Genomic DNA, 23,106 nt, shown 5'->3' with positions numbered 1-23,106 from the left:
GCCGCATCCGCGGCTTGCTCGTGGCTTCGGCCGCTACCCCCTTGCGCAGCTGGAAGCGCGGGCCGGCCCCATTGCCTTGGCTGCGCCCGCTCCAGCGATCAGCACTGTTGTCCCCTCCCCGCCGCCCCGTGTTGTTGCCGGGCTTTGCTCGCTGTTGCGGGAGCGGCCGTTCGTGCCCGGTTCGGCTCCCTTGCTCCGCCGCGGCCCCGGGCCGCTCTAGTTAGCTGCTCCGGAGTTTCGGGGCCAAAAACGAGCTTTCCCCGGCCTCGGAGGGGCCGGGGACGAGCGTGCCGGCTGCCGCGGCTGCCCCGGGCTTCCCTGGCCCTCTTGGGGGCCGAAAACGTGCCTGCCGGCCGCCGCGGCTGCTCCGACCTTTCCCCGGCCTCGGAGGGGCCGGGGACGAGCGTGCCGGCTGCCGCGGCTGCTCCGGGGCTTCCCTGGCCCTCTGGGGGGCTGGAAACGTGCTTGCCGGCTCCTAGCGCCGATCCCGGGCAGCGAGGAATCCCCACGCGGCCGCTCTAACGGCCAGCGCTGCTCCCCTGCCTGGGTTCCTTTCACGACGCTGGGGAAGGGGGGTAGAGCGAGGTCTCTGCCTCCTTACCTTGTGGCTTGCCGGCTCAATCCCTGGGACGCCATTGCTGTGCTCCTTCAGGGCTGCTGCCATCCTCTGGCACTGCTGCCCCCTGGTGGCCAGCCGGCCTTACTGCACGGAGGACTCTTACTGAGCTTCTGAGCTACTCTCTGCTGCCTCCAGTGGCCGGCTGGGTTACTGCACCTTTTTTAGTTCAGCTTTTTAATTGAATTGCTTTCTCTGCTCCCTCTGGTGGCCGGTTCTGTTACTACGCCTGGTTTATTTATTGCTGGAGCTGGACTGTTGCCTCTAGGAGCTTGAATCTGTTATTTATATTTTAATTAAGTTAAAAAAAAAAAAAAATCATTTTACTCTTGTAGCTGTTTGTCTCTTAAGTCCTTACAGGTCTGTTCCTGTGGCTGGACGGGAGGCGACGCCTGCTGGCCCGGTAGCAACCGGCCTCTTCAGCGGTCGCAATTTTCCTGTGAATTGCACGCAGCTTATATGGCGTCGGAGGAGCCCTTAACCCAGGCATCGCCTATCCAGTCCAAGAGGGCCATCAAGGGCCCATCCCAGGCTTTGCGCTCTACATCCCCGGCGCACACTATGCAGCGCATTCAGTCCTTCGTCGCCAGCCTGGCCAGCGATCCGGCAGCCTTGGCCCGCTTTTCATCAGATATGGACGGCATTATGCAACGTGCCGCGCCGCAATCAAGTACCCAAATAGGGCCTTCGCTGACGGCCGACGCTGTTTCACCAGATGTCTCGGGTAGCGCCGAAGGAGAAGGCATTCCGCCTTCCGGGGTCCTGTCTTCGGACGCCCAGGCGCCATCCACTCCGGGCCCATCCTCTCCCCGGGCTTCCACCCGGGGGAGGGGGGCGCGCGGTCGCAGGACTGCCACAAGGGGGCGGGCCCGGGGCACTGGCAGGCGGGGGGGTCGTTCGCAGCGCCGTGTGGCTACTTCACGGGATTCACCTTCTCCGCCTGGTTCTGTTTTACTGTTTTCAGGTACGCCGCAGCCGGCCCTTGAGTCTCGATCCTCTTCGGAAGGCAGCGCCTACGTGGCCACGCAGGCTTCTTCGGGCAGGCGATGCCACAGGGAAGGCGGCGGTCGGCGCCAGTCCGGGAGGAGCAGGGGCACCACCACGGCTGCATCCATGGCACCCACTCCGGGTGCTTCTCATCAGCGGCGTCAGTCCGAGTCGTCCTCCGAGGACAATCTACCGATGCCGCGGAAGGCTTCAAAGGGGGGAAAACGCCGCCACAAGCATTGCTGCGGGAAGCGTGCCAAGAAGTCCCGGGACGGGTCTTCCTCCTCAACTACAGGTTCGTCTTCCACAAGTTCGGATGAGGAGTCTGTGGATTCCTCAAAGCTTTATTGGGGTTTCGGTGAAACGGCCTCAGGCCTACCTAGGTGGGCGTGGCGCAGGAGGGCGAATGCCCACCGGGCCAAATATGGAGCCGCTCAGGAATTTTTGGACGGTTCACCAGTACCTGAGGTCATGGTGTCCACTAACAGGACAAAAGACATTATACCGGGTTGCCACTTGTCCTCCAAAATTCGCACTAGAATTCTGGAAGGACGCTATGTGGACATCTTCAAACTGGCCCCTCCGGAGGATGGCCCACATGGGCAGGATAGAACAACCGCCTCAGCCAAAAAACGTGCGAGGCTTGATAGGGCGGAGAAGACTTTCGAGCATTGGCTTGATTGCTTCCAAGTGTTCGCAGGCGTGATTGTAGCTGCTTACCCCAAACGAGCCCTGCATATGATTGTGTATCAGTCTATCGTGCGCTCGGCCTATGCAATGGCGGGGGAGGCGGCGGCAATCACGTACGATAAAAAGTTCAGGACCAGAGCCCACAGGATCACTTCGGCGCGTTGGGATCGTAGGGATCTTGACGTCTGGTCCACTTACGTGGCCCCCCTTATGGAGAAAAAGACCCCCGAGCCGCAGAAGGCAAAGGCAGCGGCTTTTCCGGCACCTCGCAGAATTTGTTGCTGGGATTTTAATAAGGGGACCTGCCAGCGCGCATCCTGCAAATTCCCGCACGTCTGTGACAGGTGCGGAGGTAACCATCCCGTCTTGTCTTGTTTTTCGGGAAAACGGCCCTTTCGGGGGGGAAGGGGGGGCACGCGCCCCGCTGCTAAGGCAGCCCCCTCTCAACCAGCAGCAGGTGCCGCAAAATAGTGTAGATGTGTCTTTGGCCCCCACCCCGGTCCGTATCGCTGATCTCTTACCCTGGTTGCAAATTTATCCTGATCAAAAGGCGGCTACTTATTTAAGGGAAGGTTTTTCCCTGGGTTTCAGGATTCCGGTAGCCTCGTCTCCCGTGGCACGCAATCCTGCAAACCAAAAATCCATTTCGGAAATGCCCGAAGTGGCTCAAAGGAAAATTGCTAAAGAGATCTCTTTGGGCCGCATTGCGGGCCCGTTTGCCGCTCCCCCGTTCCCTAACTTGCATCTTTCCCCTTTGGGGATTGTGCCCAAGAAGGCCCCGGGCGAATTCCGCCTGATTCACGATTTATCACGTCCGGAGGGTACGTCGGTAAATGCTGCCATCCCTCAGGAGCTTTGCTCGGTCAAATACGCTTCTTTGGACCACGCGATTAAATTGATTAGAAAATACGGCCCTGGCGCCATGCTCGCAAAATGCGATATAGAATCGGCATTCCGATTGCTACCCATTCACCCGCAAGATTTTTGGCTTTTAGGTTTCCAGTTCAACGGGTCATTTTATTTTGACAAAGCTATGCCCATGGGCTGCTCGATAGCCTGTGCGGCTTTCGAAGCATTTAGCACTTTTTTGGATTGGGCCTTGCGCCATAAGACCGGCCTAGCTGGGGTGACTCATTACCTCGATGATTTTTTGCTGGTTGGGGCGCACGATACTGAGGATTGCGCAGCCTTGATGCGGGCTTTTACAGCCCTGACTGAGGAACTGGGGGTCCCCCTGGCAGCCGGAAAGACCGAGGGTCCGTCCACGCAGTTAATTTATCTGGGCATCCAGTTGGATACCGTTGCGCAAACCTCTCGCTTGCCAGATGCCAAGTTGGTGAATCTGAAGGAGATCATCGAGGCTCTACTTCCCCTGCGCAAGGTGACGTTGAGGCAGCTCCAATCCCTTTTGGGTCACCTGAATTTCGCTTGTAGGGTTGTGGCACCTGGTAGGCCCTTCTGTCACCGATTGGCCAGGCTTACTGCCGGCCTTCGCTCCCCACGTCACTTCACCCGCCTCCCGGCAGACGTCAAATCGGATCTCCGGAACTGGCTGGTTTTCTTGAGAGATTTCAACGGGGTATCCTTGTGGCAGGATACATTGAACCTGCACAACGATTTTCAAGTGCATTCTGATGCGGCTGGTTCCTTGGGTTTCGGCTTGTATTGGAAGGGCCGCTGGTGCGCCGAACACTGGCCACCTACGTGGCAAGGCGAGGCAATTTCCCGTGACTTAACTTTCCTCGAATTTTTCCCCATCGCGGTCGCCGTCCACCTGTGGGTGGACGAGTTTAGGGACCGCCGAGTTTGTTTTTGGTCCGATAATCAGGCCGTCGTGTCAGTGCTTGCAAAACAGTCCTCTCGCTCCGCGAGGGTATCGGCCCTGCTCAGGACCTTTGTCCTGCAATGCCTGCGGAATAATATTGTATTTTCAGCCCGTTTTGTTCCAGGGATATCTAATGAGATCGCTGACGCTCTGTCCCGTTTCCAGATGGAGCGCTTCAGGTCCCTGGCTCCAGAGGCCCAGGAATTCCCGGAATTTTTTCCAGTCCATCTCTGGAACCTTGGCAGCACTTAGTTCTGCAAGGTGTGGCTGCTTCCCTTTCCCCTTCTACACTGAGGGCGTACAATAAGGCTTGGAGTGACTTCGTAACTTTTATCGGTTTGCCCAGGCAGGTGGCGGTGCGGTCGCCGCCTTCTACTTCCCAGGTGCTTAAGTATTTAGCTCATCTTTTTCAGCAGGGACGTGCCCCAAGGACGCTTCGGATTCACTCGGCTGCCATCTCCTTTTTCTCAAAAGCTTTCTTTGACAAGGACCCTGGCGCATCCTTCCTGGTGCGTAAAGCATTGGAAGGCTGGGGACGACTCCGTCCCCCGAGGGCATCAGCCAGAAGGCCCATCACGTTCGATGTCCTCACAAAAATACGCGCTGTTTTAACTTCCATTTGTTGGTCCAAGTATGAGGCTAGGCTTTTTGCAGCAGCTTTTTCCATCGCATTTTTTGGGGCACTCCGGGTTGGAGAGGTGGTTCTCGAAGCCACACAAGGGGCGGTTTCCAGGGGTTTGCTTTTGCAGGACGTCGCCTTGTCTACATCGGAGCTGGTCCTCACTATTCGGAATTCAAAAACGGACCAGCTGGGCAGGGGCGCGCTTCTCCGCCTTCCGGCTACTGGAGAGGCCGGCCCGTGCCCAGTGAAGGATACGGCCAAGTTTATGGCCATCAGAAGCCCTGGGGACGGCCCATTCCTAATCCATCAGGACGGCGCCCCACTGGCGAGGCGACAGTTCGCTATGGTTTTGCGTAAGGCTCTGTCGGCCTGTGGCTTCCCGGCTAACAACTTTGCCCCCCATTCTTTCCGCATAGGGGCAGCAACTACTGCGGCTCACTGGGGCCTGTCGGTCGAAAGAATCAAGAATTTGGGAAGGTGGAAGTCTGACGCCTATAAGGGCTATGTGCGAGGGAGACCATAAGATTCCCATATTTCATGCTGCCTGTTTTTCATCTCTCCTAGGCCTAGCAGTGGTTCGCGTCTGGATTATGGGACACAGCATTGTCCACTGGGCCGGTGTCAGAGCTCGTGAATCAGGAATGGGACCTGCTCTGGGTCTTCCTCGGCATGTGCACGTGTCCTGGTTCGCCAGACGGGGGATGCTTTGGGGTGAACTGCTCCCGATGGTGCGGACTCTCATGGCAAGGGAGGGCCCCCCTTCAGCCATTGTGATACAATTGGGGGAAAATGACTTGGTTTCGGTGGGCTGCCTGGTGTTGCGTTCCTTAATCCTGAAGGATTTGGAGGAACTGGTGTCGACTTTGCCGACCACTAAAGTATTTTGGTCACATTTTTTGCAAAGGCGTGTCTGGCGTGACAGCCATCGTCCCGCGGCTACAGAAAGCGCTAGGAAGCGGGTTACGGCAGCGGCAGCCCACAAAGTTTTGTCGTTGGGCGGAGCAGTTATCGCGCACCCAGAAATCACCTTCAAGGCAATAACCCTTTTCCGGCCGGATGGGGTGCATCTGTCACCTTTGGGGTGTGACACTTGGCTGCAAGCCGTGGCTTCAAACTTGAAGGATGGGCTGGGTTTGTGAGTGGTTGGCGGCGAGCTCGTTTGCTCGGTGGCGGTTAGGCATTGGTTATTTAATTGGATCGCGGGAGGGGAAGTGGTTGGCCGTGCCTGCCCCTCCATTGCTGCTGCTGCGCAGGGAATTCCGTTAAAGGAATCCAGGGGCTCTCCATGCTTGTCATCCCAGGTCATGGGTTTGGGCCACGCAAGGGCCCCTGGGAGCATTAAGGGAGAGGGAGGGTCTTGGTCGCCCCGTCCCCCAAATACTCTCCCCAAAGTGTTTTCCCTCTTGCTGTCTTCCACCAAGCGGTTGGAAGTCAGCCTGTCCCCTAGATGGGACATAGTCAAACCAATGCCTAAGCAACCACTCACATGGTGTAATTTAATAAAACGGTTGTGGCCAAATTTTTATGCCATTTAACCTTAACAAAATTTCTGTGTATGGTGTGAGTTACTTGGGGGTGGACTTGAGGACCTCTACACGCAAAGCGTGTTCTCCTTCATAGAGAGCACGTGTTGCGGTTGGGGCCTAGCAAGACACCCTGCTAAAGTTGGGGGGAGGGATCTAATCTGTTAGCTAGAGTATTGATAGGGGCCGAGGCAGTTGTTGGGGAGATTAGTATGTTGCAAAATGTTGACGGACAGGTCAGGGGTATATATACTGGGCGTTCTTAGTAACTGCCCCTCTTTGCTGCGTGCATCGGATCTCCCATCCCCCCCCCCCTTGGTATAGGCGTGCGCTTTGACCTTGCTATTGCCTGTCATGGGGTCGTCTGCTTTGACAGGGGCCTAGTAGGAATTTTCCCAATTGGCAGATTGGTTTTGGCCATTGGGCTTTCGCCTACTACATAGCAATTAGTCACAACTGTAAGGTTGGCGGTTAGGCATTGGTTATTTAATTGGATCGCGGGAGGGGAAGTGGTTGGCCGTGCCTGCCCCTCCATTGCTGCTGCTGCGCAGGGAATTCCGTTAAAGGAATCCAGGGGCTCTCCATGCTTGTCATCCCAGGTCATGGGTTTGGGCCACGCAAGGGCCCCTGGGAGCATTAAGGGAGAGGGAGGGTCTTGGTCGCCCCGTCCCCCAAATACTCTCCCCAAAGTGTTTTCCCTCTTGCTGTCTTCCACCAAGCGGTTGGAAGTCAGCCTGTCCCCTAGATGGGACATAGTCAAACCAATGCCTAAGCAACCACTCACATGGTGTAATTTAATAAAACGGTTGTGGCCAAATTTTTATGCCATTTAACCTTAACAAAATTTCTGTGTATGGTGTGAGTTACTTGGGGGTGGACTTGAGGACCTCTACACGCAAAGTTGGAAATTCCAGACTCCTTTCTCAATGTTTATTGCATTTTTGAGTGGGTAGAAAGGTTGTTCCATTGTGTTTGGAAGGGTACACTTTTTGTATTTAGTGAATTGTTGTGCCTTACAAATATTAAGTTTTCTTCTAACTCATTATATAAGGCTGTTGTGGTGGGGTCAGTCTTGGAAATGAAGATCTTGTTCTTCATGAAATATTTTAACGTGAATAATATACCATATATGAATATCCCTGTACATCCTGAAAAAATTCCAGGGTCTAGCAGTTTGTGCCAGAGATCAACTGAGTTGGTTTTGTAACTAGGGGCTGAGTGGTTCCAAGGAGAGTCACTACCCTCATTGGTGATGGATATACCGTGCACCATTTTTCTTCAGTTGCTTCATACACCGATGAAGCACCGATAACTCGAGTAGACTTCAGACTAAAGTGGAAAGCCTGTAGCTCTCCAGATGTTAATGGACAACAAATCCCATCATCGCTAAGCTGCCATAGTTTAATTGCTGAGCAGCAACATGCAGTGCTCAGCCAACCAGAAGGGTCTCTGAACTATACTTGCCTGGCGGCAGAGTCAGCATCCAAAGTCAGATCCAGTCCTAGGGTTTAGGGTCCGTCGAACAGCAGGCTGCATGGTCAGATGGTCCGAGGTCAGGGAATCTGGTGATCATGGGGTCAATGGTCAAGACAAGCAGAAAGCAGCAAGGCAGGGCCAGGAACTACAAATGTTACCAGCATCTGACTGCTGCTGGAAGCTCTGCTTAAGAAGGCTGAAGCCAGCTGGTTCTCATCAGTGCCTTCTCCTCTGTGTCCTTGAAGGCTGATCAGCTGCAGGTGGAGTCAATCCGCCTTCTCCCCCCTTCAGGCGAAGCTGGCTCCTGGCCTACGGCATGAGCATTGACTATGCTGGCTAGGGCTAATGGGAGTTGAAGTCCAATAGCATCTGGTGGGCCATATGGTCCACACCCCTCCTTTAAGGTTATGTAGTCCTCATTGATGTTAATAAGATTGAAACAATATAGATAGATAGATAGATAGATAGATAGATAGATAGATAGATTTAATTGCAATCCTAAAGTTTCCTAAATATGCCAGATACCATCCCATAGAACACCTTAGATGGACAGTGTTGTAATGGCTGGACCCTGGAACCCCAGAGATGTATTTAAGGAAGCAAAATGAAGCAGACTGGAGTGAAGGAACTGAGATTTGGGTTGGCAAGTCTTCCAGCCAACCAGGCCCTTTTCTAGCATACTTCATTCTGTTCCCCCCTGTGCTTCTACATCTGTACCCAGCCAGTTGGCCTGATGTTACAGAAAGTTGGATGATATCATAACAGCCCAATATTTCAACAACAACCTTTCTCCATTAACAGCTTAAATCACTTCACTACCTAGGAAATACTGTGGAGGGGCTAACTACACACGATGTGCAAATGTGTTTCTTAGAAATTCAGTGCTGTTTTAATTTATTTTCTTGTCTTTTCTTTAGCAAAGTAGATTTATGGGGATTGAGAGTAGATTCCATCAGACTTATTCTCAGTTAAGTGTGTATAGAATTGCATCTTTAGACTGTTTTTGCACACGTAGTCCTATATTTTTTCCTCATATTGGCTTATAAAGCATTCCCTTTAAAGAAAAACAAAACTCATGTTGTGGAAATTACTAGCAGAAATACACATGTATTTTATACCCCCGGGTGGGAGATCTTGGGCCTAGGGGTTGAATGCTGCCATCAAGGCCTCTCTATGGTTTTTAAAATGTGTTTGTGGGAGTGGGGTTATTAGTTTGTGTTTGTTTTATTTTGTATTCTCAGTTTGTATTTTATGTTTGTGAACTGCCCTGGGATCTTTGGGTAAAGGTTAGTTCTCACTTTACACTGCTGGGTTATGAACCTAACTCTTGATGATAAAAGCATTTGTATGCGGGTTGGGGAATCGTGTTTAACTTTTCTTTTTCACATTGTTGAGGGATTCTCAATGAAGTCGTATGTTGGGAGAAGTGTTTATTTCCCAGTTAGGCAAATATTTAAACATTTGCTTCCTTGAATCCTCTCTGCATAAACACGAGCTTTGTGAATATCTGCATCGAAATTTCAGGATAGATACAAAAGCACACATCTTCCAGGCCCTGTGGAAGAAGTGAAGGCTGGTGAGAGGTAAATGGTGATCATACAGTAGGTTTCTGGGTGGTGTGCAGCAGATCCACAGTAATTTCTTATTTCCAGTGGCTTAGCAACCGCAAGAAGGCTGCCGTTCTAATGAGCACCTAGTGCCGAACTAAACGCAGCATCAACAGCACAATCCTATATCTACCCCAAAGTAAATCCCACTGTGTTCAAGGAGTATTCATTCCAGGTATGTAGGTGTAGGAGTACAGTCTTAATGCAACAAAATCCCAAACTGGGATGCTAACTAGGACATAGCCTATGCACGCCATTTGTGTTTTCATGTGCAAATTTCACAAAAATGGGTTAGTCTGGGCATATTCCAATGAGAAACGTTGTTAATTGATGCAGGATGCTCCAGACAAATGGTTGGAAACCTCAAATTCCATACTCACTTTTACATCTGGTCCCTTAATTTAGAGGCCCCATATAGGAGTGAGCCTTAACTCATACTTCCATTTAACATTTCTGTTTTTCTTAAAATAACAGATATGTGGTGGGGAAGGGAGCAATCAAGAGCAGGACCATTGCTCATGGAGAAGTTACCCTTTCTTACCTGCCGTTGCCCTTATTAAAATGCCCCCAAACTGCTGTTAGCCCCATCAGAAGATAAATTTCTATTGGAGTCAATGGAATATTAAGGGAACACCCTCAAAAACCTAGAATTGTACCCAGTGTAGCATTATGTAAATTGTTATTTCAGCGCAAGAATCTACACTTGTGCAACAGAACTTCTCCCCCCTCTCTTCCCCACACCGGCAAATGAGATTGTGACGTCTGTTTTGTGAATTGTTCGGTGTGCATGACTTCGAATTCTTAGGCTGCATCCCAGCCCAGTTAGCCCAAATGAATATTTTGCTTGATACACCTGCCCACAAGTCTTTAGCCAGGGAGGCACTTAGTATCCACTTTTGTTCTTATCAATATTACGGTAAGGTAATGCATTTAACTTTTAATAGGATGGATTGCGATAAGAAGCTTTGTTACAATGCCGTCCAAAGCACTTCATCCAGTGACTAAGATACCATGGAAAAGGTTGCTTCCATTAAAGTCATAAGATTCTACCACAAAGAGGTTAGAAGGTTGCTGTATAAAACCGTACATGTTTAGACAGCTTAATTGCAAAGAAAATAAAAAAGAAGTATTTGGAATACTAGTTCATTGTGACCCTCTGAACTTTTTTTTGTTTTGTTTTGTTTTGTTTTAATTACTCCCTCAGACATGTTGGCATCTCATCCGTTAGGGCGCCCTTTAAAGTTGACATTTCTGCATAGCCATGGATTTATCCAAATATACACAATGGGAGTTAAGATTAAAAGTTGTCCATGGCCACCATAGCTCTTCAGTGACATACTAGAATTTCTAGCGTCCCACGTTGCTGAGATGTGGCATCAGAAGGCCAAGAAAATTCACTCCGACCTGAAGTTTCATAACAAGAAACTGATTTTCAAACATCACACAAAAGCTTGTGTTTCTCAAATCTTATGCAAGCGTGTCTTGCGGCAAATAATCTAATCTCTTGCAATTCTCCAAGCAATGTCTACAGGCTCCCCTGTAAATAATCAGGCTTTGCTAAAAGTAGAGAAAATAAGACTCATTACTTTGAATCCATTCCTTTAAAAAAAACAAAAACTAGTCAGGTACCACCAAATCTATAACTAGAATAGAGTAGACATATTTGTGTAAATTGATTTACTTTTGCAGACAAATTCTATGTGTATTATATCCTGCCCTTCCCCACAAAGGAGCCCAGGGCGTCAAACACATCTACAATTCGTAAACAAAAACATTCTAAAATAGTAAAAATATTCTAAAAACAGATACATTGTTAAATTTCATCATTGTTTCTCAGAGTTGACAAGAACAATATTCCTCAGCCACCAAATGTCCTCTTTGTCCTCTGGGAGATTGGGTGATAACAACTGCATTGTTGTTGTTCAGTCGTTCTGTCGTGTCCGACTCTTCGTGACCCCATGGACCAGAGCATGCCAGGCACGCCTATCCTTCACTGCCTCTCGCAGTTTGGCCAAACTCATGTTAGTAGCTTCGAGAACACTGTCCAACCATCTCATTCTCTGTCGTCCCCTTCTCCTTGTGCCCTCCATCTTTCCCAACATCAGGGTCTTTTCCAGGGAGTCTTCCCTTCTCATGAGGTGGCCAAAGTACTGGAGCCTCAACTTCAGGATCTGCCCTTCCAGTGAGCACTCAGGGCTGATTTCTTTAAGAATGGATAGGTTTGATCTTCTTGCAGTCCATGGGACTCTCAAGAGTCTCCTCCAGCACCATAATTCAAAAGCATCAATTCTTCATCAATCAGCCTTCTTTATGGCTGCATAGGGACAGAAAAATTATCAAAAAATTATCAAAATTTTGAAAATTATTTTGCAAATGGATGGAATAAGTTTAACTCCTTGATAGAAAAAATGGGCTGATTCAGCCATAACGCTAAAGTTTCCTATTGTACGAATGAAACCCAGGAAGCTTTCAGCCCATGCACTCCTTTCCAACACAATCACAATGAGGAGTTCAGAAGGTTCCCCTTCTGTTTCAGATGAACCACAGCTTGCCCTGTCGCCCAAACCCAGGCAAACTGTGGTTCATCTGAACTACGGTTTCTTTGCTGTTGCTGCTTGTGGGTTTTTTTTGGGGGGGGTATAGTGAAGTGGCTTATATAAATGCCACATCCTGGGCTTCTGATTCTAAATTTTCTATAAAGTCTGAGCCACCAAAGGAGAAACAAGAATTCATAACAATGTTCTCTCTCTCTCTCTCTCTCTCTCTCTCTCTCTCTCTCTCTCTTATTTCCACAGTCGTCAATCAAGATGGCCAACCCTTAATTGAAGGCAAGCTGAAAGAAAAGCAAGTTCGGTGGAAATTCATCAAAAGGTGGAAAACCCGCTATTTCACGCTCGCTGGGAATCAGCTTCTCTTTCGCAAAGGGAAATCTGTAAGTTGGGAGAGAAGGGAAAGAAACCATTTAGAAATGTCCCTGCATCATCAGGCCTTAAAAGTCTTGATGATTAATAATAATAATAATAATAATAATAATAATAATAATTTATTTATTTATACCCCGCCCATCTGGCTGGGTTTCCCCAGCCACTCTGGGCTTTTTCCAACAGAATATTAGAATGCAATAATATATTAAACATTAAAAGCTTCCCTAAACAGGGCTGCCTTCAGATGTCTTCTAAAAGTCTGGTAGTTTTTCTCTTTGACATCTGGTGGGAGGGCTTTCCACAGGGTGAGTGCCATTACCAAGAAAGCCTGGTTCCCTGTAACTTGGCTTCTCGTAGCGAGGGAACCGCCAGAAGGCCTTCGGCACTGGACTCACATGTCTGAAAAAGCTTATTATGTATAATATACCAAAAGTGAGTTAACATCTATGCTCATCACTCAATCAGGGTAGCACCAGCTGATGATTAAGGACTTTGTTCCAGGCACTCTTGGATGAGACGAATTAATTAATCTGTGCCTTGTTTTGACACAGAAACTGAATTGGTTGCTTTGAGGAGGCGGTTGTGATCGTGTTGTGCCTCTGTGAGTCTTTGCACACAGATATAACAGAAATGTGAAGAGAGAGGTGTGGGCTTGAGAGAGAACTAGAAATAAGACAACTAGTAGATTTATCCCCTGGGTTATATTTCAGGAACACTTAAGGTGTGTCTTGTAAAACCTTAACCAACATAAGCCACAACAAATAGATTAACCCATTGGCTGAATGAAGGAATGAATCTTTATTTGTGTCAGCCATCGGCCATAGCAATAAAACGACAATACGATATACAAAGAATAAAAATTAAAAAGTCAATTATATAAAATAGATTTTGGGTCTTTGAATCAATAGTCAAATAGTGGGTCTTATTCTAACTGCCCCAGCTAAAAACCTTGCAACCTTTGCTGTCACCTGCTCATCTTGAGCCCATTGGCTGATGGTTAGTTTTAAGAATACATCAGACTTCAAGTTGATTTTCTCCCAGTCTAATTGGATGAATTCTGCTACCAATCGTATCATATCTGATTGACTTAGGAAAAGGACTTTTGCCGTAATGGAAGATAATTAGACCTGCTTTCATAACAGAGCAGGAGGCACATAAAAGTACCTCTATTCTCAATGGTAAAAGAATATCACATCGTTAAAAATGGCAAGGAGTTTCTTTATGGGTGATCTCATTTGTAAATCAAAGGAGTGGGTATCTTTCTGGAAAGCAAATGGATTTGGCAGATTTGAATTGCTGAACAACCATTTCTAGTGGGCTCGGGGATTTTAAAAGAGAGAGATTAATTCTTGTTCAGGTTTTTTTTCCCCAAGTAACATTCTAAGCACTCTTCTTCTGCCTAAAACAATAAACAGGATTTCATCCAGAATTATTACAGTTTTAATGTGGATTTCTAGGTTAAGGTGCAAGTGAGGCAGGTGCAAATTCATTAAAACTCTGGTTACTTGCCCCACACCATTACCCAGCTGTTCCACCTAATAAAATGACAGCATCATCCCCTGTGGGTCAGTCTGCTTTTTAATTTTTGCATATAATAGGTAACAGCTACTAAGATTCCTGTGGGACATGGGTGGTGCTGTGGTATAAACCACTGAGCCTTGGGCTTGCCAATCGGAACGTCGGCAGTTCGAATCCCCGCGACGGGGTGAGCTCCCGTTGCTCGGTCCCAGCTCCTGCCAACCTAGCAGTTCGAAAGCACATCAAAGCGCAAGTAGATAGATAGGTACCACTGCGGCGGGAAGGTAAACAGTGTTTCCATGCGCTGCTCTGGTTTCGCCAGAAGCAGCTTAGTCATGCTGGCCACATGACCCGAAAAAAACTGCCTGCAGACAAACGCCGGCTCCCTCGGCCAGTAAAGCGAGATGAGCGCCGCAACCCCAGAGTCATTTGCGACTGGACTTAACTGTCGGGGTCCTTTACCTTTACCTTTTTACTAAGATTTCTCCAGCCTAATTAGGCCTTGAAGTTCCTTCCATATATAGATGGTGAAGGATCCATGCACTCTCAACAAATGGTTATCAGTGTACCAAATATAATCATGGCGAACTCATAGAATCATAGAATCATAGAGTTGGAAGAGACCACAAGGGCCATCCAGTTCAACCCCCTGCCAAGCAGGAAACACCATCAAAGCATTCCTGACAGATGGCTGTCAAGCCTCCGCTTAAAGACCTCCAAAGAAGGAGACTCCACCACACTCCTTGGCAGCAAATTCCACTGTCAAACAGCTCTTACTGTCAGGAAGTTCTTCCTAATGTTTAGGTGGAATCTTCTTTCTTGTAGTTTGAATCTTCTTTCTTGTAGTTTCATAACTCTTTCTTGTTGTATCATAACTCACGTGCTGAGTTATGATAGCCTTGTAGCTATGGCAGATCGTGCCCAGTGCCAATTTGCCAGCATTGCAGCTGCTGCAATACTCCAGAATGTCAGTGCCCTCATGCCAGCTCTTCTTGCCCTGCATTGTGCAAAGCTGACGCCAGGGAGCAAAATGGAGAGGGAAGCATCACTGTTTAGGTCACCAAAGGGTTGTCAGCAACACACAAAGCTTTCCAATGGATCGTCACTAGATGCTACCAAGGCCAATTCATGGAAAAGGAGAACAAGTACAGTACCTCCATTTAGCTCTCCTTGTAATTTCTGTTGGCTTACGTACAGCTAATGGGATGGAGATAAATGAACCATGGGCTTCATTTCAAGCCTTCGTATCATAAAGGCCCACCTCCTGTCATAATTTGTTTTTAGCCAGTACTTTTGCAGCAGAGGAACCGTTGCAGGTGGCATGGCTGTGGAAGTCTGCTGCATACGCCTCTGCATGTGCCAGGTTGACTCTGAGAATAAACAGAGCACTTCATAGCCCAGGGTTATCAGTCGGGCATCTTTCACATGCATTAAGACTGCTTAAAACCCTGGTGGGAAAATTGCCCAAATCCTACATCTCTGGATTCAGTTAGAGAACTGTGCTAATGTTGAAAGAGGAGAAACTCGTACATTAAACTATGCAAAAATTTATTGATGTCTCATTAAGCCTCACTCCTAAAGATTGGCTCCAGTGGAACAAATTATGTTTTAAGAGTTATTTTTTCCTCCCTAGAGACTTTTGAGTGTATATCTGCCCTAGAAATGTCTGGTGATGTTATGCCATTTAAACTGCCACAGTTTTCCTCAAAGGGCCCTGAGAATTGTGGTTTTTTAGGGGTGCCGAGAATTATCTTCTCTCCCTTCTTATAGAGCTACAGTTCCCCAGGTTTGCTGGGGAAAGAAAATGGTGTTAAACTTAGTTCAATACTGTGGAATAGTGTGGTGATGAACAATACGTAAGAACCGCATCACGTGCAGGCCCCTTTGGGCAGATTAACTAACCATGTATATTCAGAACAAACCTTGAACTCTGTACCCCCTCCCTCCCCTCCATCTTCACTTCTTTTCTGTTTTAGAAAGATGACCCAGACGACTGCCCCATTGAGCTCAGCAAGGTCCAGAGTGTCAAAGTGGTGGCCAAGAAACGCAGGGACCGCAGCCTCCCTCGGGCCTTTGAAATATTCACGGACAGTAAGACCTACGTTTTCAAGGCCAAAGATGAGAAGAACGCCGAGGAATGGCTCCAGTGCATTAACGTGGCAGTTGCCCAAGCGAAAGAAAGGGAAAGCAGAGAAGCAACCACATATTTGTAAGAACTCTGGACCTGTTTATATGGTTCACACAAATATGTAAAATATCTCATCATCTGAGTCATGGAAGGGAAAAAAGGCAGTATCAGACCTCATTGATAATACTGCTCAAGCTGGGCACCATTGCAACACCCCTTGTTTACGAGGAGTGGCGTGTGGTAACTAATGCCATGTCCATTATAGTTGCTTCAGGCTGACAAATGTGCTTCCAATCTCTCCTGTTGTACAGTGGCTGCATTCGGGCAGCACTTTATTCTATTTTCTCGACGTTTCCTCACCGGAACATTTTTGCGTTTTATGCGATCATTCACACAACACTTCGGGAAATCTAGCAGAATCTAGTGGAAGTTCAACACTCGTTTCCACGTTAATTGCTTCCAGGAAGAAGAAATAAAAAAACCATTTGCAACCTTGTTAACCCCTTGGAAAAACTGTGGGAGTCTTGTGCTGTAATTTCACGGATCCCACCACTGGCGCTCACGTGAAATGGTGGTGCTGTTCTGGCATACTTTCATCTCCCACCATTTTCATGGATGAACAGAAGCACTCACGCTCAAAAAGGATGCAATGCACCCAGTGGTGTTTGCTTTTGTGTTACGACACAGCCATTGGTGCGAATGGAATTTAGCACGGCATGGTGATATATCTGTCAAAAGGCTACAGTTCTGTAATGCAGCATAAAAGGAATGTTGGAAACAGTGACAGACGCGCTAGCATTACAACCAGAAAACTGCCACAATAATCCCCACATCTGAGTGCACCCAGTGCTTGTTCGGGGGACCAATGCATTTCTGTGCATAGAACGTACATGAACACCACAGAAGCAACATCTTGCTCCTTGGATAATACCTACAGACATACATAAGATTGCCTTTGTCCTGAGTATTGTTTAAGCAGCATGCAACAGAAATTTGTTCATGTGTGCAGAGTGACACAGTGCCTGGACCCTGCTTTCCAGGGGCAGTATGAGACCTTTAACTTTTTACCAGCTCTACCAACCACGTCTTTCTTGAAGTAAACCCTGATGATATTAATGGCTCATTATTATTATCATCATCATCATCATCATCATCATCATCATCATCTCAACAGCTGTTTATGTATCCACACAGCCCTTTTCGACTGACTTTGACTGGACTTTGGGTGGATGTAGGACCCACTCAATGTGGGCTTTGTACATGAACCCTGCTGTATGTCTTGCCCTGACATCACTGCATGTATCCCGCCTGCCTGTCACCACGATAACACCCAACACAAGCTCAGGACTGCTCACTTGATACTAACAAGATGGTAACAGGGTGGGGAGATCTTCCCAGGCCACACTCGTCTGTACACAATGGGCCGGATTCAGCTAAGCCGTTCCAGCAGCAAAAGCCAGTGCAAGGACTCCCGGCAGTGCAACTAGGCTTTCTCCCCACCATGCGCCCCCTGCGCCTCCCCAAAATTTATTCAAGAGGGTCGAGAGAACCCCCAGAACAGCGTGTAGGAGAAGCAGAAGGGAAGTGATTCCATCAGGCAAGCAGAAATGCTTGTACTGATGGAACAGTCTCATTAGGGCTCTGTTGAATTCCACCCATTGGTTGAAATTGGGCCTGGAATGTTTTGAGGATAGTCACAGGTGTGTGAGCAACAGAGATTGTAGATTATGAAAGCACTTGAGGTCGACAGGATCTTCTTTCCATCTGTCTTACCCACTGGGGTATGTAGAGTAAATTCATTCAAGCCAGTACAACGCAGGAATTAAAACCTTTGCTGAACTCTCTGCATTCAATGCAGCTTCCTTATAAACCTCAGCTGCAAACCCGTTCTGGCTTCACCTCCCACTAAAGCACAATGTTTCTGGTGTCTGTGGTGAACGTATAAGCCAGGCATAGGCAAACTCGGCCCTCCAGATGTTTTGGGACTACAACTCCCATCATCCCTGACCACTGGTCCTGTTAGGGATGGTGGGAGTTGTAGTCCCAAAACATCTGGAGGGCCGAGTTTGCCTATGCCTGGTATAAGCTGATTTGCAAAACACACTCACAGGTATCCCAACCCTATCAGCTGTGGCTAGAATTGCAGGTGGTCACTTTTTTCATGAATTCCAGCCTTTGCTAGTATGTGTGAACTCTGAAATATTATGCCTGGATTTAATGCCTCTGGCACTTTGACTGGAAAGTCCATTGATAAGATTGTAAGTGGGGGGCGGTGGGGAATACAAGCCCAGTCCCATACACAGATGGCTTTATCTTTCCACTGGAGAGATCTCATCAGAGCCCAGAGAGGCCTCTCATCCTTTCGGCACTGCTGTAATGTGGCTTGGGGTTAATGGGGCAGGCTCTTTATCTGCAAAGCATATCAAAATTGAGCTGGAATTTTAGCATCATGAAGACTTTTATGATGTTGGCTTCGCGTTAGATCATTTTTGTGCCTGTTTCCTATATGTTAATAGTTACTTCATTATTGTTGTTTTAACTCCTGGTGTTTTCAGATCCACTATATTTACCTTTTAACTCCTGGGTCTTTATCCTCCACTAAAACAAGATTGGGTGACGTTAACTGCAGTTGTACACATTCATCTTTATGCCTGTGTATACTCTGCAAAGCACCATATACACCGATAGTATTATAGAAGGAAGAAATAACAATAGTAATAACAATGTTGTCATTTATAGGACAGTACAAGGCCCTCGAGTTTTCATCTCATAAGCAATAAGTTCTCTGCCCACAAGAAGCTTACATGCTGCTGCCATATTAATGTATGGCAGGGTGAGAGAGCAGTCAGGAGCTATGGATAGCTTGGAGTTTTGGATTAACCATTGTACTTCTAATGAACAGATAAAAGTTTATGCGTTTCTTCATTACTTTAAAAATATTCCTTTTTAAAAATCAAGTAAGTGTTCATTTGTGTGTGTGGTATACCTGCCAGCCACAGGCTTGGTATCCACATGGTTATGCAAGTCTCTTCCATGGATGTGCAAATGAAAATATTAATATAGAATGTGGAAGTCACTGCTGATCTACCGGTAATTTTGTTATCTCTAACACTGCAGTATCCTTAAGTGTACTGTTCTTCTGAGGGGATGTCGTTCAGAAAATAATGTTAAATTAAAATCTAGGAATTTCCTCTATCTTAAAGCTTTCTTATCTGTTTATATTTAAATTTGATGTATGTTATATTTTTCTGCCAGGCATGCCTCTACTCCATTCGTTCAGTCCCTGGGTGGAAAAGTGTCCTTTCTTTACCATTTGGAAATGTCTGCTGCCGGTTAAGAACTGTGCTTGTCCACAGTTGTATTACTGTGTAAGGAACATCGAGAAAGAAATACGTCCTTGCACTGGGGGCCAGGTCCTGGCAAAACCTGATTAGAGAACTCGGTCACAGCGCAGTCGAAAAATGTCAGAAGTAATTGTACATAAGGAAACGAGCTGCGCCCCCTTGAGCGCTCACAATCCAAGGACACGTCATTGAGATGTTTAGGTAGGTCTCTTTAGGACATCCAGTTCTTGCAAGGTATACAAACCAAATGTCATTTTGTGTGTGAGAGTGTGTGTGAGTGCGTGCACGCAACACATAATCAGATCCATTGCCACAAGAAGTTACAGTGGTTGCTAGCTTAATAGGCTTTGAAAGCACACATTCATGCAGGACGTTCCGCCATGGCTATTTTATTAGCCAAGTGTGTGTTCTGTCACTGCTGCAAGCTGGGCTAGTCACACTTCTCTGAAGTCTCTCAGCCCCACTCACCTCACAGAGTGTTTGTTGTGGGGGAAGGAGGGAAAGGAGAATGTTAGCCGCTTTGAGACTCCTTCGGGTAGTGAAAAGCGGGATATCAAATCCAAACTCTTCTTCTTCTCTTCTTCTTCTTCTAGTGGGGGAAACAACCTTCTCCCAGTCCAACTCAAACAGAAAGCAGAAAAAACAAATCTATGAGTGGTTCTTCCTTTGTGTTTGTTATTTCTTCTGTGCCTGGGTGTTGTTGTTCATTTTGCTGAATGCTGACATGTGTGTGTGTGTGTGTGTGTGTTTTAACATGGTTCCACTAGGAATTTCACAGGCCAGAACCTCTATCAATGCAGTACTTATGTGGATTTCTCTGGGCAAAGTTTCCCTGACCTGCGACACAAGCATAGAGCATAAACACATGCCTTAAAGCGTTTCAAATTATAGACTTGGCTTGCACCTTCAAAAAGGTTGGCAGGAGACCCTGCCTCAGATAGACAATATATCTTATTCCTGGTCTTCACACTGTAATTGGAACAGGAAGTCATGCTAAATCATGTCACACGGTGTGTGACTGAGAACAAAAACGCTCTCGCAGAATGTGAGATTTGGGAGAACTTTGAGACCAACAGGATATTTACAGATAAAGAGAGATAAAAGTTAACAATGGCACTAATGTGGGTTAGGGAAGAAGGAAATCTGACAAGTAACCACTACAGCTTTTTAACCAAGTCCAGACTCTCTCAGCTACTTTGAATGCCTAAAGACAATTCTGAAATTTTAAGGTTCTTGGAATAACTGGAGTAAAGAACATTTAGCTCCACAAGTTTTGAAATGTGCGTACACACAATGGGCAATACTGAACTAAACTTTACTGAGAGTAGCCCTATTTAAATTAATAGACCTAACTTAGCCATGCTCATTAGTTTCAACAGGTTGGCTTTGAGTAAAAATTAGCTGAATGTCTTGAAAGCAATGTTCTTTAAATGGATGATGCATACACAGCCTCCTCCTGTTCCTTTGCTGCAGTTGACGTCAGAAGGCATAAATCAACCTTAGATTTGTCTTATCCGACAAGAACAGAATCCTTGCCTAGGAATTACTGTTAATTCCTGATAATGGAAGCAGATTATCTGCCAGTTTGGGGAATAGAAACACTACCCTTTGTAGGGCACCTTACATCTCTGAAGCACAAGGGAGGAAAACATATTACGTCATCTTTCCTGTAATGATAGCTGACTTCAGTTGCCTGAAAGGCCACCATTAAGAATCTGGAAAACTGAACTTATCCCTTGCCATGGGGGAAGACAGTGGGCACAGCCAAGACAAAGATCCAATTCACCCCACACAAAATCAACTCCAGGACATGTAGGAGATCCAGCCTGCGTAGGGGCTGGCCACATTCCAAACTGGCAGTCCTCTGATTTCTGTGACTCACAGATAAATGAGTGTACGTCGCACAATGGAGGAAGTAGAAGTCACTTTGTGGGAGGCAGGTATCTCAGTGGTGCAAGGTTTGCAAAAGGTCCCAGGTTCAATCTGCAGCATCTACAGGTAGGACTGGTGTAGGGAGGGGACATTTGTCTGAAACACTGCCAGACAGCGTGGAAGACAGTGGTGAGCTAGTCGGACCAATGGTCTGACTAAGGCAGCTTCCTAAGTCATGATCCTACATCATTAGTAATGTGAGTGTGTTGCAGGCTGATGTGATAGATGCTCAAAACAGACACAGCGAAGGCAGCAGCAGGTGCCTACATAAGGAGGGAGGTGAAATTATTAGATTTCTATACCACCCTTCATCCAAGGATCACTGGGCAGTTTACAATATAAAAACAAAAAAATACATAACATAGTAACAGAGACAATACACATGTATGCACATGCACGAACACACCTATAGTTTAAAAGGCCATAGTTTGCTTAATTAGCAAAAGGCCTGGGAGTAGAGGAACATTTTTCCCTGGTGCCTAAAGATATGCAATGGAGGTGCCAGGTGAGATTCCCCAGGGAGAGCCAGCACAGAAAAGGCCCGTTTTCGTGTTGCCACCCTCCAGACCTCTAGTGGAGGTGGCTCACAAAGAAGGGTCTCAGATGATGGTCGCAGTGTCCTGGTTGGTTCATATGGGAAGAGGCGGTCCTTGAGAACTTGGGGACATCAGTTCATTTGATTAATTGTGTTGGTAACTTCTTTTTCCCTTGTATGAGTGCCCTAATAGGACAAAGGGGATTCTGGAAGGGAGAATGGGAGTCAGATTATGGCTGTAGGCAAGGAAGGAATCATAAAACTAAACTACACCCACTTGATAAGTATCCAGATGCTTATTTCTAAGTGTCCTAAGACTCTGAATACACCAGGTGCCACCCCTACTTTTTATCATCCATATTGTTCTGTGGATTTCCAATTCAGTCAGTTCTGGTCCCTTAAAAAGAGAGCACGTAAACTGTTGACTCTATACAATGAGGTTCATGACCAGCTGAAGACATTTTGCTATCTTGGGCAAAGAGCAAGATGCCCTCCCGTTTCACATAAAGAAGCCAGCTGGACTGGTTGATGAACCTTACTTCAACCCTTGTGATGGGACGGTGTCTTCCACTGCACCCGAGGACAGCAGGCTAGTTTAGGGGGTACAGGGAAAGCAATGTAGACAGCATCTGTTCTGCAAGAAGCCCGGATGGTGTAGCGGTTAGAGCACTGGACTAGGACCTGGGAGAGACCAGGGTTCAAATCCCCACTCAGCCATGAAGCTCACTGGGTGACTTGGGGGTAGTTACCTCATGTGTAACACAGAACAATTCAGGTTCAGTTCCCAGCATTTTCAGGTGGGGCAGGGGGAATCCTTGTCTGAAACCCCTGACAACTGCTGCCAGTGAGTGTAAACAGCACTAGGCTAGATGGACCAATATAGCTAAAAAGGTACAGGTAAAAGGTAATGGACCCCTGGACAGTTGTTGTTGTTGTTGTTGTTCAGTCGTTCAGTCGTGTCCGACTCTTCGTGACCCCATGGACCAGAGCACGCCAGGCACGCCTATCCTTCACCGCCTCCCGCAGTTTGGCCAAACTCATGTTAGTAGCTTCGAGAACACTGTCCAACCATCTCATCCTCTGTCGTCCCCTTCTCCTTGTGCCCTCCATCTTTCCCAACATCAGGGTCTTTTCTAGGGAGTCTTCTCTTCTCATGAGGTGGCCAAAGTACTGGAGCCTCAACTTCAGGATCTGTCCTTCTAGTGAGCACTCGGGGCCGATTTCCTTGAGAATGGATAGGTTTGATCTTCTTGCAGTCCATGGGACTCTCAAGAGTCTCCTCCAGCACCATAATTCAAAAGCATCAATTCTTCGGCGATCAGCCTTCTTGATGGTCCAGCTCTCACTTCCGTACATTACTACTGGGAAAACCATAGCTT

The 23,106-nt window shown here is 47.3% G+C and overlaps 1 protein-coding gene across 2 annotated transcripts in view; it reads left to right on the top strand.

The window, feature by feature from the left end:
- VEPH1 (ventricular zone expressed PH domain containing 1) overlaps positions 1 to 16,024 on the top strand; it is a 117,191-nt gene extending 101,167 nt beyond the window's left edge. For both annotated transcript variants that reach the window (XM_033150513.1, XM_033150512.1), the window contains exons 13-14: positions 12,142 to 12,278; positions 15,765 to 16,024. In XM_033150513.1, coding sequence (XP_033006404.1) covers positions 12,142 to 12,278; positions 15,765 to 16,001 — 374 coding nt within the window. In that variant the 3' untranslated portion in view covers positions 16,002 to 16,024. The remainder of the gene's footprint in view (positions 1 to 12,141; positions 12,279 to 15,764) is intronic.
- Positions 16,025 to 23,106: the final 7,082 nt, after the last annotated feature.

The sequence above is a fragment of the Lacerta agilis genome, chromosome 5 (genome assembly GCF_009819535.1).
Source record: "Lacerta agilis isolate rLacAgi1 chromosome 5, rLacAgi1.pri, whole genome shotgun sequence".
NCBI lineage: Eukaryota > Metazoa > Chordata > Lepidosauria > Squamata > Lacertidae > Lacerta > Lacerta agilis.
Note: the sequence above shows the minus strand (reverse complement) of the source record. Positions and strands in the feature narration are given on the sequence as shown.